Source organism: Belonocnema kinseyi, chromosome 6 (assembly GCF_010883055.1).
Source record: "Belonocnema kinseyi isolate 2016_QV_RU_SX_M_011 chromosome 6, B_treatae_v1, whole genome shotgun sequence".
NCBI classification, from domain to species: Eukaryota; Metazoa; Arthropoda; class Insecta; order Hymenoptera; family Cynipidae; genus Belonocnema; species Belonocnema kinseyi.
The window spans coordinates 6,291,753-6,305,686 of NC_046662.1; the positions used below are offsets into that span (position 1 = coordinate 6,291,753).

Consider the following 13,934-nt stretch of genomic DNA (forward strand, 5'->3'; position numbering starts at 1 on the left):
TATATAATTTATATTTTATACTTGAAGTAACGTAACCTCAAAATACACGCATTAAAGAGGCGCGCATCGAAATCTGGAAATATTAAAATCCCAATCTCTTGATTTTATTTCAAAGCAGATAGAGATATAAATAGAACCGCCGAAGTGTTCCGACCAGCAATCATGCACCTTCGAGTTTTCAAATTCAGAAGAGGAGAAATGGGTTGCGCGCGCAACCCAGGCATTTATATCGTCTCCTACCATATTCACACGGACATAGACGTGTCATAGTATTGGACCACGTCTCGTTTCAGATCTGGGATCACTGTGCCGTATTTTCGCAGTTTCCAAACCGCCGAGCAACTATGCGCGCATTCCAGCTGTGGGGACGACGGATAGAGCCCTGTCATTGGTCGCCCGCTCCTCTCGCCTACTGTAATTCGGCGAAAATTCGCTGTTCTCCGTTTTGCGAGAATTTTGTCTTCGAAGACGGTTGAAGCTTACGCGGAATATCGAATCGGAGCTATGGGCTTGAGATTGAAACACTGCAATTTCCGAGAATAAGTTGGCCGACTTATTCTCGAAAAACGGAAAGTTGGAATCCCAACCACGCTTGAGGATTAAAACGATGATCGTTAAAAATGTGAACTATATCAATTTTTAACCAAAAATAGAATAATTAATATTTCAGTAAAAAAATGATTTTCATCCAATTAAAATAAATTGTCAACGAAATAGTTAAATTTTCAACTAAGCAAGTGCATTTTTAAACTAAAATATTAAATTTGTATACAAAAAAGACAAGTTTTGCTATCAAATAATTAATTTTTTAGTCAGAAAAATAAATTTTTAAAAAATCATCTAAAATAAACGCATTTTCAAGAAGATAAAATTAAATTTCTATTAAGGGCATGTGACACAGCTAAATACCTGTATTACCTACCTCAATTTATCAGTTTAGTGAATGTTTTTTTGAACCTAAAAACTTTTTTGCAAATAAAATATCGAGCTGAAACTTTGGAAAATGTATTAGACTACAATAAACTACGTTAGGTACTGCATTTTGGTAGGAACTTCACTCGTGTACAACGTTACCGGCTGATGCCGATGGAATTGAGAGTTCAAATATATTTTTTTACATCTTTTATTATTAAGCTTTGAACTTTAACGTAGTTTTCTTTCGGCTCCTGCATTTCCCAAAGTTTGAGATCGATATTTTATGTATAAAAAAAGTTCGAGCGTTAAAAAAATGTCGAGGCTCAGAAAAAAGACGAAATAATTTTCAGTGAAGTTCCTACCAAAATGCAGTACCTAAACGTACTTTATTGTACTCTAATACATTTTCCAAGTTTCAGCTCGATATTTTATTTACAAAAAAAGTTCTTAGGTTCAAAAAAATATTCAGTGAACTGATAAAGGGAGGCTGGTAATATAGGTATTTAGCTGTGTCACATGCCCTTAAAAAAAATGTTTAAATACAAAAATGGAAGATAAATTTTCCGTTAAAAAAACTATTTTCGAACAAAAAAATTAATAACAATTTTCAACCAAAGGAATTAATTTTTATTTAAAAAGAGGATAAATTTTCTACTTAAGAAGATCAATTTTTAATAAAATAAATTATTTTTCAACTACACATTTGAATTTTTAAAGAACTTTTCAATAAAATATTTTAATTTTTCCTCAAAGAAATAAATTTGCAACCAAAAATACAATATTTCAACTAAGTACATAACTTTTCTATAAAAAAGGACGGGTTTTAAGCAAAAGATTTGATTTTTCACCTAAAACGGTTAACTTCAAATATAGTTAAATTTTTAACCAAACAAATGAATTTCTAACCAAAAAGGTTCAATTCCTATCAAACAAAGATGAATTTTCAGTAAAAAAATTATTCTCAATTAAAAACATTGATTTCCTGCAAACAAATGAATTTTCATCCAAAAAGATAAACTTTCAACTAAAATGATGAAACATCGAAAAAATAATAATTTTTAACAAAATAGTTCAACATTTCCAATGTTGATGCCTGCGTGTGGCCAATTTTTTTTCCCAGAGCATTTTTGTCACTGGAAAGTCGTCATGTACTATAAAAATTCAACAATTTTTTAAGATTCGTTTGCCCTCCAGGAGGATCAGGGACAATTTACAGAATAGCACTTTACCGAAAGTTCGCAGACAGGTCTGTGCGCATCGCCACTGGTAAGGGACCAAATGCTGCCAACATACGCGGTTCGTTTAAATAGAGTTGTTTAAATGTAGATTTGTGCCCACGTACCAAAGCTACAAACCAAAACTAAAATCTTATTTTCAATTTTTGTCTTCAAATTCTTTACCTACACTAAACTTTTTGGTATTTTCAAAATGTCTTTGCCAAACGCGCTGTGCTGAGATAGTACAAAATATTCAAAATTTCAAGGGAAAAGTCAAGAAATTCGAAATTCTATTTTACATAGGTAAAAATAGGACCTTTTTCTGAACCTTTTGTATGCATTTGCTTTATCTTTTGATTTTCAAGTTTTTATGCATATCTTAGCGGAGCGCGATTGACAAAGATATTTAGAAAATGTTAAGACCAAAAAGTTTAGTGTATATAAAGAATTTGAAGAGAAAACTTGAAAATACGATTTTAGTTTTGGTTTGTAGCTTTAACACGTGGGCGCAAATCTATATTTTAAAAAACTCTATTTAAACGAACCGCGAACGTTGGCAGCATTTGGGGCCTCACCAGCGGCGATGCGCACTTTCGGTAAAGTGTCATTCTGTAGATTGTCCCTGACCCCTCCAGTTATGTAAGAAAAATGGAAGCTCAAGAAGATCAAAAATTTCTGCAAGCAAGAAATTTTTTAAACACTTTTTCGAGTGTGGGTAATAAAGCTGCATATGTATCGATTCCAAATTAATTATGCTTTTTAAGTTCCCAATACGCTACTTTTTCCCGTAGTGACGATATCGAATTTCAGAATTTTGTATTTTTTACTAACCCTAATACACAAAGAGGCAAATTTGATTGATGATTGTAAATTGAGTATACCTGATGAGAAGGATGCTGTTTCAGTTGACGAGCTTGTGTGATTGCTGATTGGTCAAGAAGATCCCAAGATTTTTGTCTTCGATTCGGTGGATTGTTGGGACCAGCTGGAACCTCCTGAAAAAATAATAGATAAGATACTCGCATTTTATTATCGTTTCCAGATGGTGGAATACAAGTTGAATTAAATGATTTATTGTGGAAATGTTGATTTTTTAAGTTTTTGAAACATAGTTATAGAAACAGAGTTTCGGTTAGACTGGTTAATTAGATAGAATATTATTTTAGAGACCTAATACGAGTGGTCTTCATGTTTGTACGACCTCACATGTAATGAGGAGTAGTTCTTCTACTTATCAACCGTACAATACAGAGACCTCTGTTGTACAAACATCAAAACCACTGGTATTAGGCCTCTAAAATAGTATTCCATTTGATTTTTTTAGCCGATAAAAAAATATATATTGCAAAACTAGTAATCATTATTTACTGTTATTTAAAATCAACATCGATAAATCGATTCGTAATCATTCTAACATCAGTTTTAACGTCTGATAATGAATTTAATTTTTTATTTTTGTCCAGAAGGAAAGGGGAAGTTTTCAGGAGAAAAAAGTTTTTTTTCAGATTACAATAGGAACATTTTATGTTGGTTGTCCAAATTTGGTCGTTAGATTCTTGGTTTTATTTTCAGAAATTCTTCACATTCTAATAAAGATGATTGAGATATGAATGATTATTGATCTATCCAATATTTATTGAAAATATTGAAAAACAATAGAACTTTATTTATTTTCAATAAATTTTAACTCTCTGGTCTACACCATTTTTCGTCGCACACGTTGAAGTACACCCGGTTCACAAGTGACCCGGAAAGTTTGATTCTATATAAACATGGTTTAAGTTTTTTTTTTATATTATACATAGTGAAATTAAATCCTCAGAATCTCCACTAATAGAATATTTAAGTTAAATCACGATATGTTTATCCTCGAAGAAGTTATTAGGAACAAAAAACAAGAAGGCGCGTAAAATGACTTAGTTGTGATTTTTGACAACACTTCTGTCATTTTTCATGAAATTGAAAAAACTCGATTTGTTGCTTGATCTGGAGACTTCACTCTACAAAATTACATACACGGTTCTTATGAGATGTCCAAAAAGTATATTTATTAGAGTATGAATATGGACTTTGACGAAAATGTCAAAAACTATATTTTTGGCAGATATTTCTCTTAGGCGTTGAGTTTTGGAACATGTGAAGGGTGAAAAGAATGAGACAAACTCATTTTCTCATAATATTTATATTTATTTATTGAGTATATGTTCTATAATGCTTAAAAGAATAATAGCTAAAATATGAAACCTTAGAAACTATAAAAGATGCTAAGGAACATTTTCGCAACTTAAAGGAGAGCAAAAAAACATTCTGTAAAATCAAAATCACCGTTTAGAAGGATGTGTAATTGATTTTCATATAATTTTTGGGCTTCAAAAATGAGTGCTTCTTATTTCCTTGTGATTGACATGACACTGGACGCCTTTTGGATGCTCTTTCCATATTATATGCCATGTTTTCAGTATCAGGTTCAGAATTCGAGTTAAATTCTGACTCTGACGCAATAATGACGCAAGAGTCTTACCTGCTTCAAAGCGCCTTCTCGCCACAATTTTATACGAATTTTTTGTTTTCTCAATAAAACACCGTTACTTCGGTGCCCAAAACTATTTTCAATTAAAAAATACTTCACAACTTTTGCACTGAAACTTCAACTCATTTTCTACACCTGGGTCATAGGTGACCCGAAAAAGAAGTTTTGTGCGCGTTACTCGAAAGCCAAGGCCCAAATAAGGACTTGAATATATCAGTCACACGGGCCATATTTTTCTCCTAATTTTCAGCCTAGCGCACCCCTCCACCGGAACGAAATTAATATTTTACTGCTTTGAAAATTCAATGATAAGTCTTAAACTTTTTGTTTATTCACAAAATATTGAGAGATCTGGAAGAATATTTAACTGCAAGTCTGAATTGTAAAAGATATATTTCGTTAATTTGAACATTCCAAACTTTAGCTTTTAACTAGTAAAATCTGTAATATTATATTTATACTTACGCATGTTAGAGGTTATATTGCTAGCAGTTTATAAAAATATGTCAATAAATGACAGAAACATGTACAATGCGTTCTGGTAAATACTGTATGTTTTATCAATTAATAATCAGCTGATCCAGCAGTATAGGAAACTGCGGAAAAAAGTACTGTCGATCATATCTCACTGCTACCAATTGGAAATCTACTCGCGTACACGCACGCGTTTTTGAATGCCAGATTAGAAGATTTTTGGTTTTGCCTAATTAATTTTTCAGTATCTTTTTTTTTATACAAATATATTTGTACACAAAGCTGTTCTAGGGGCGTCTAAGTCTCCTCAGGGCCACCACACCAACAGGGGCGAGGGTGGGCGTCCACCGTGAGGGTCCACGCCAGTCCGCCGCTGCGGATAACATTTATACAACCAAAGGATATCGTTGTTGTTTTGTAGATACGGTATTGAGGATATGAGACCCGATGGGAAGGGGGATTTTTAATTTGTGGCAAAATCTTTATGTAGCCATCAATACTTTTTAGTGTCTTTAAGATACTTGTCTTCCCTATCTCTCTTTGGCAAGCTTCTGGAGAATTGCATTTCTTTCCTAGTGTTATTAGAGTCTATGTCTAGCGCTTACGGAATTGTTTTATTAAAGGCATGCCTTTTTATGTGGTATAGGATTGGCACATTGTTTCTGTTATTAGGCCTAAGCTATCCAGGTAAGACTCCGGTGGTACTTTGCCGTTGTGGCGAATTTTTTCAAAGTATCTATGATTAGAATTATAAAAGTTACAAATTACCTTGTTAGATATTACTGTGCTCGATTTTACTATATTGTTTCTAGTCAGTTTTAGTATGAAGTTGTCAATTCTAGGTAAGTTTGCTCTGTTGTAGACTTGGCTATTGGAGTAACACCTTTTATAGTTTGATTCTGGTGATTTACACGTATTGAGGTATGCTCTGAGGCAGCTTCTCTCAAATGCTCTCAGCTTTTCCATCACTGAAGCACTAACATTAAACCATGTTTGGCAAGCATACGTTAGTATGGACCTAATTAAGGATTTGTAGCTGATCAATTTAACTTTTTTGTTCAAGAATCTCGAGTGGAATAGCTTGAGCGCGCTGAAATAAGCCGCTATGGCTTTAACTATTTGCTTTTTTACGTGAATGCTAAATCTCAATTTTTCGTCGAGAAACAAGTCCAAATATTGTACTACTATGTTGTATGCTATCTGGCAGAGGTTTTCTCCAGTTGTTATACCAAAGTCCCTTCACACTAGAGCAAACTTTTTATGCATTTGAACCGTGTTAGGCCTAAAGAGTACTGTTTCGCATTTGTCCAGATTTATTTTTAGTTTCCACGCATTGTGGCATTCAATTATCGCTCTAAAATTTTTTTGCAGTTCTTCTTATACATATCGTTTTAAACCGCAAAAAATATTCTTGTGAGATTCAAATGGTTTAAAACCCCCGCGAACTAATTATTAGTTCATGGCTTTACTGTAAAAATACTACAAAAAAATAGACATTGTTCTACAGCCTTCCTAAAAACGCCTGAATTTTTTGGTTGGAAAAAAAATCATGCGGTACCGGGTTAATACATATACTATGTTGGATTTATTTTTATTGTCTACACAACAGAATTTTTTATCGATAAGTATTATCATTAACATTTTTATTAAGTGTATAGGGAATTTTTTTCATAAGTTTAAAGAGTAGTCCGTCTCTCCACACTATATCGAACGCTTTTTCGATGTCGATCAGGTATTCTCCTGCAAACTGTCTGCTATTTAATGCTACCGATACATCTGATATAAATTTCCCTGTCGCGTATGTTGTTGCGTGCCCGCGCCTAAATCCGAATTGACAGTCAGGGATCACACCCCTCTCTTCGCAGAATTTTGATAATAACTGGTTTATTTTTATTTCGAATACTTTGCTAATATTTGGTAGTAAACTGATTGGCCTATAACTACTCGTTCTCTGCCTATCTATTCGCATTTAATTTTTTTAAGATGATTTTTAGCTCTTCTGGTTTGCAGAAAAATGCTATTTTCTATGATTGTATAAATTGATTCTCAAAAATCTTTAATATTTAAATTTGTCGCGTACAAAAGTGGAAATGACACAGATTTTTTTCGTGTGTTTACCTTATTCGCAGTTCGCTGGTTGTTACCTGGATCCATCTCTCGATCGATGTGTCCCTTGGGTGAGGTGTTTCTGTTTTTCTTCGATGACCTATCCTCTCTCGTGTTCTTGTGGGTGGTAAAATTATCCTCTTCTTTTTCCTCCTGCGGCGTAGTGAATCTGTTTTGGCATGGTACTGGATGTCATGTTTCGGAGCGGCTATGCTCTTTTAACAGCTTGTCTATTATTTGGTCCCTTTCCTTTAGTTATTTTTTGAGCATGTTGATTTGCTCCTGGAATGCATTCAACATGCTATCTTGGGTGTTGACAGCCATGATTTTGGTGTTTTTTATATCTTTGTTGATGTCCCTGTGGGTCCCTTTTACTCCTTCTTCTTTATCCGCCGATCCGCCGGCTGACTCTTCTTGCTTATTTCTGCCTGGACTTAAGGCTTCAGAGGTTAGGTTAGTGTCGTGTAGTTCCCCATATCCGGAAAACTCGTAGCTGGAAGTTTCCTCCTGTGCCACAATATGGCTGCCGGTTTCGGTTGCTTTGCTGGGAGCTGCTATCTCTCCTTTGGTGTCGAATCCTTTGAAGTATTTTTCTGATTCACAATCGCCTTTTTGATGCCCTTTTTTCACAGGTGTGGACATTACCATGCTTTGGGTTTTTTCCATATGTTCTTTACCAGTCAAATGTCTTCTCTCGTTAGGGTGGCCTTACTTATTAAGGCATTTCTGTTTGACCGGTGATTTGGCAAGTTTGACCTAGATGTTTCGTATCCTGATGAAAACGGGCTGGAGTTTTGTCCTTTCCGTTTGTTTCAGGTAACGCTGCTTGCGTTTGTCTTTGATCCGCCGCCATTTTGCGGCTGACTTGATGCCGCGTCTTCTATCTTGCGATCGCCCTAATGGGACTTCTTGATGAAGCTCAGCGCTTCATACAACACAGCACTTTAGATTTTGTTCCACCGAGAAATGAGCACTTTTCCCATAATAGGGGCACTTATTCCTCACTGATTTTCGCTGTCAGAAAACACTTTTGAATGTCTGTTATTACACTAGCCGTTACACACTTTCGCGCCCGAATCTGCGAAGCGTGATGGCGTCGCGAATTTGCGCGTGGCGTTTCTATTTTTCCATTTTAGCTTTCAGCGCTTCTGTTTTGCGGCTGCTGGACCGGCACGGACCTTCGCGATGAAGGAACTTGATCCGGATCTCTTATTTAATACGTTGAGTGATTTATAATTCGGACGAACAGAACAAAAAAGCTACCGGATCGATTTAAATTAATTTATATTAATGTTTGCTAAGTTAATAAGATGTTTATTATTTGGCTCAATTTCTAATGCCGAAATTTCAGAAATTTCTTTTTTCCCGAATAAACAATTTATTTGAGGGAACCGCTATGTTTTTTATTTTGTTTCTCCAATATCTATTATAGAACGTGGAATATTCTTGATTAATTTTATCTCTTGTTTCATTAATCAAGTATTTGTACATTTCTGTTTCCTCTGTGTTATATGGTTTTTTTACTTTTATAAAATTTGGAAATGAGTTGACTTTTTCTTCTGTTAAGTTTTTTAATTTTATCTTTAACGTGTTTAATGTGTTTTTGTCGCTTTGTGGTCACTATCGTAAGGAAGTGTTCTTAGTTTATTATTTATTAGGTTTGTTACTTCTAAGCGGTGGTCTAATATGCACAGATCTAAAAATGAGTTTCCTCATGGGAAGGAAGGCTCATTGGTTCCTAGTAAATTTGCTCTGAAAACTAATTCATTTTTTCCTATCCAATTTGACAGATAATTTCCTCTGGGGTGGTTTTCTAAGTTATCCCATTCCTTATGTTTGGCATATAAGTCTCCCATAAGGATGTACCAGTTGTTGTTGGTTTAAAGATTTAATTTTTTAAATAATAGTTGCATGTCCGCCGCGAAGTCGCTTCTATTGTTACCTGGCGCATATGCGTTGATTCCAGTCAATTCTTTTTTTAAATTTCATGGGTATTTTTATTATTGTTGTTTCTAAGTTATTTCAAGTATTCTTATTAATTGTCGATATTTTTAAAAATTTAATATTATCTTTAATTACAATAGCTGTCCCCCCTCCTCCTTTATTATTTAATCTGTCTTCTCTAATGACTGTATAGTTTTCAAATAGGATTCTATGTTTATTGTTTAGCCTCGTTTCACCTATAAGTGCGATATCCGGGGTTTCCTTATTTAGTAGTTCACTTAGGTCATCCCTTCTCTGCATTTTCACCAAAAAGTTAGCATTTGTTGCTATGAAAATTAGTTCCTCATTACATCTCATATCCCCCCTACCGCTTCCCTTTTGCTTACGGCCCCTAAAGCTACCCGACATTGCGACATTATATGTGTTTATAATTCGTCGATTCTCTCCGCGTTCTTGCCTATCTCTACGCGCAGTTCTGAACGCAGACTCTGGTGTTGATTTCAATTGAACTAAAAAGTTCTGTTTTAAATTTTTTGAAGACTTTGTTAAGGGTCTCTGAAGACCATGGGCTACTACTCTCTTGTGAGCAAGGAGATTGCCCTGGGTCGGGCCCTCTTGGATTCGTGGTCGCCGCGTATGACATTCCCGGTTTAACCCACCTTGTCGCTTTAATCGAATTATCTATCCTCGCGAATTTCGCCCTAGCGATCTGCTCGCTCATCTGAGCTTTTAGGTTTTTTCTAAAAGGGCACCCTTTGAACGATGCTGGGTTGCCCTTTTCTTTACAGTTAGCACAGTATAACTTGTTTTTTTTTTAAACTACTTTCTTTGCTTATTTGACATTTTCCTGGTTCGTGTGATTCCGGGCATTTTACGCAGAAATATTTTCGGTTGCAAAATTTGGCAATGTGCCTTAGCCCTTGGCAGTTATTACAATGAATTGCGTCACTCTTTCTAATTCTTTCCCACCATAAAATTTGGTTGGCCAGTCTATTTATCCCAAAAATTTCTCCGATTTTACTTTCCCCAGTAAATTTGACTAAAAATGCTTCTCCCCCCTTTTTTGCTTAAAAGAATACCATCAAGAATATTTTTTGTATTTTTATTATTTGTCTTTTGTCTAGGTTTAGGTTTTCTATTTCATCTTTAACATCTTTCTCGATATAATCACCGTTAATCCCTTTCAAGAAGAGCGACTGTATTCTCTCGCTTTTAGATGCCCTTGTAAAAAATTCAATTTTTTGTTCCACTAAAAATTCTTTTACTTTAATAAAATCATTTTCATTTTCTGTGTAAATAATCGATTCTTCGTTTTTTAAATTTCTTGTAGCACACTTATTAGATTCTAAGTTATTTTGCACCCATACCTGAAACATTTTTAGGTTAAGCCCATTAACGTACAATGGCGGCGTTTTTCTTTTCCCCCTATTATCTTAGTTGGTCGCCCTTTACTTGTCTTGTCGCTACTACCGTCCCTCTCGGTGACTTCAGTCTCTTCTCTCTCTCTCTCTTGTCTTGGATATGGGATTAGTGGTGCTCATCTGCTTGCGTGTGTGCTTTCCAGGCACAACTTTGAATCCATCTTGTTCCTCCACTTCCTCGGTTGTCAGTATCTCGAATGCGTTGTGGAATGGTACGTTTGATGTAAATAATTTCTGTTTCAGGTTTTGGATTATTCTCTCCTGATCCTCCAGTTTTTTATCAGTTTATCGAAGGCTTCTTTCTCGTTTGCGGACATCTCGTTGTCTGGCTGAGGCGTTTTGGTCGACGCTTTGTCTTGTTTGGGGCTCTTGATGACGTCTGGATCGCTGTCTGGTTTTGGCGGTCGATTTTCGTTTATCGGCACTCTCAATGGCTCCTCCCCGTTGTCTGTCGTCACTTCCGCTTTCGGCGATTTTCTTCGCAGGTTTTGCGGCTATTGTTTGCTTTCTGTTGTTTAGAATATTTTTTACGAATCGCCTGTCGTCTCTATTTAGGCCATTTAGTACGCCTATGTTTGTGACCGCATTTGCGCTTTTATTTGGCTGCAGTGCCGGCGAATTTGGGTTGGATGCTTCGCCTTCTGAGGAAGATGGCGACTGCTGCAGTCTTTTTCTTTTCTTCAGGAGCGTCTTTAGTCCAGTCAACGGGGAACAAATATTACTCAAAAAAAAAGTTCGTAAAAGTAGCATTTTTTTCGCAGATACGTTGGCAATGGCTTTATAAAGATATTGTAGCAAGTCCCCAAACATACATGTACGGCAAAGTTCCGAAATTCTGGAAAGTGTTAAACAATAACATGTTTTTTAAAATTACTCGAGAACTGTTGATTTTAGGTCGAATATGGTGATGTGAAAAAATGTTCATAATTTTATAGTGCACAAAAAAGGTTCTATCTATTATGGACTTATTATCAACGCCTGCGCTATGAAATTGGATTAGCTGCACAATTCTTCTATTTCTGAACAAATAAAATAAAATCTCAAATATCCTGGAAAAAACGTCAGAAATATATCATGCAGGTTCCTGTTAACAAAAAAAAACGACTAAGTCATTTGCATGACAAACTATCAGTATAAAATGAGCTCAACTTCAGTGTACAATTTGATATGTTTAAGGGGATGTTTTTGAGATGAAACTTCTTGTAAGTGTTCCTCCATTTTCATACAATATATTTTCCAATTTGTAGGCCAGAATAATAATATTTAGGGCCTCTTTTAAAGCTTTAAATAAGTAAATTTCAAAATTTAAGCTATGATATCGGAAGCAGCGGTGATTATGAGTCCTAATGGCAGCAATGGGAGCGGGGGCGAGAACGGTTACCTCTTTCGATGATATTGAACCCTTCGAAATTTTTTTGCTCACTTTTCCCGACAATAGACTTGCCCTTCGGGTGGCCGTGACGTCACTGCAATGCATGTTCTCAATGAGGAAAATTTCAAAAATAAAAATAAAATTATAAAATAAAATTAATACAATGCACATTAAGCTATCTTTTTATTTTATGAAAAATATATTCTGCTTGATAATTTGAATAAGAGTAATTACAAACATATCCTGAAGAACCTATAAAAGACCATAATTACAAAAATCAATTTTTTATTTTCAAACGCAGTGAATAAGACATTTAAGAATAAATAACACATAATTTTGAAATTTCTATAACTCGGATTAATTTGTACTTTATTCCCTAAGCACTAGAAAATTGTGATGGAATTTACTTTACACGTAGAGGTTAAAAACTTTTCATCTTTTTACGTTCTCATTTAGGGGCTAACTCTACTATGTCAAGATTCTTTTTGGTAATATTAACAACATTCTATTGAAGCAGACTGGGAAAATATGGCGCTCCCGCAAAACACGTTTTTTATTATTGTTTGCGATGAGCATGATAACTTCTGGAACGCTTGTCTGCAATTCAAAATGTTATACAAAAAATAGTTGAATTCAGCGAAATGAAAAGAATTTTCAAGCAAATAATTTGAATCCTTAACAAACACAGATTAATTTGCAACTAAACAGTTGCGATTTTTAATCGTAATAATATAAATAATTTCACTTTTTCGAAAATGCCCGGACTCTATTATGTTTCCCCTGATATTTCCTAATTTTCCGGAACCATCAGACCTGCAGCAACTCTAATACACTACTTTTGGATTTTGAATTGCAGACAATCGTTCCCGGAGTTATCGCATGCTCATCGCAAGCAATAATAAAAAACGTGTTATGCGGGAGCGCCATATTTTCCCCGTCTCCTTCAATAGAATGTTGTTAACATTACCAAAAAGAATCTTGACATAGTAGATTTAACCCCTAAATGAGAATGTAAAAAGATGAAAAGTTTTTAACTTCTACGTGTAAAGTAAATTTCATCACCATTTTCTAGTGCTTAGGGAATAAAGTAAAAATTAATCCGACTTATAGACATTTCAAAATTATGTTATATTTATTCTTAATTGTCTTATTCACTGCGTTTGAAAATAAAAAATCCATTTTTGTAGTTATGGTTTTTATAGGTTCTTCAGGATATGTTCGGAATTACTCTTATTCAAATTATCAAGCAGAATATATTTTTCATCAAATAAACAGATGGCTTAATGTGTATTGTATTAATTTTATTTTATAATTTTATTTTTATTTTTGAAATTTTCCTCATTGAGAACCTGCATTGCAGTGACGTCACGGCCATCCGAAGGCCAAGTCTATTGTCGGGAAAAGTGAGCAAAAAAATTTCGAAGGGTTCAATATCATCTAAAGAGGTAACCGTTCTCGCGCCCGCTCCCATTGCTGCCATTAGGACTCATAATCACCGCTGCTTCCGATATCATAGCTTAAATTTTGAAATTTACTTGTTTAAAGCTTTAAAAGAGGCCCTAAATATTATTATTCTGGCCTACAAATTGGAAAATGTATTGTATGAAAATGGAGGAACACTTACAAGAAGTTTCATCTCAAAAGCATCCCCTTACACGGTAAAAAAATTGAGCTCTGACAGGGATATTATTCCTTATTATAATCAAACATTTAGCTGAAAACGAACGAAGGAATTTAGAAAGATCCCTGGATCAGCGAAAATGAATATCCTTGACCATTTTCCATATACCAGGGATATCGTATAGTAAAACCCCTAATAAGTATAGCTATAATAATAGGGATATTAAGAATACGTGTCTGAAACAATTATCGGAAGAGCGCCGGTGCATTATGGGAGCAGCGAAATAAAATGGCGACAGTCTAATCGGGAGCAGTGACAGTTGAGATTTACTTTG

At 34.9% G+C, this 13,934-nt stretch overlaps 1 protein-coding gene across 9 annotated transcripts in view; it reads right to left on the bottom strand.

Moving 5' to 3' along the window:
* LOC117175261 (neurofibromin) overlaps nucleotides 1–13,934 on the bottom strand; it is a 133,535-nt gene that overhangs the window by 35,378 nt on the left and 84,223 nt on the right. For all 9 annotated transcript variants that reach the window (XM_033364958.1, XM_033364963.1, XM_033364962.1 and 6 more), the window contains one exon: nucleotides 3,014–3,127. In XM_033364958.1, coding sequence (XP_033220849.1) covers nucleotides 3,014–3,127 — 114 coding nt within the window. The remainder of the gene's footprint in view (nucleotides 1–3,013; nucleotides 3,128–13,934) is intronic.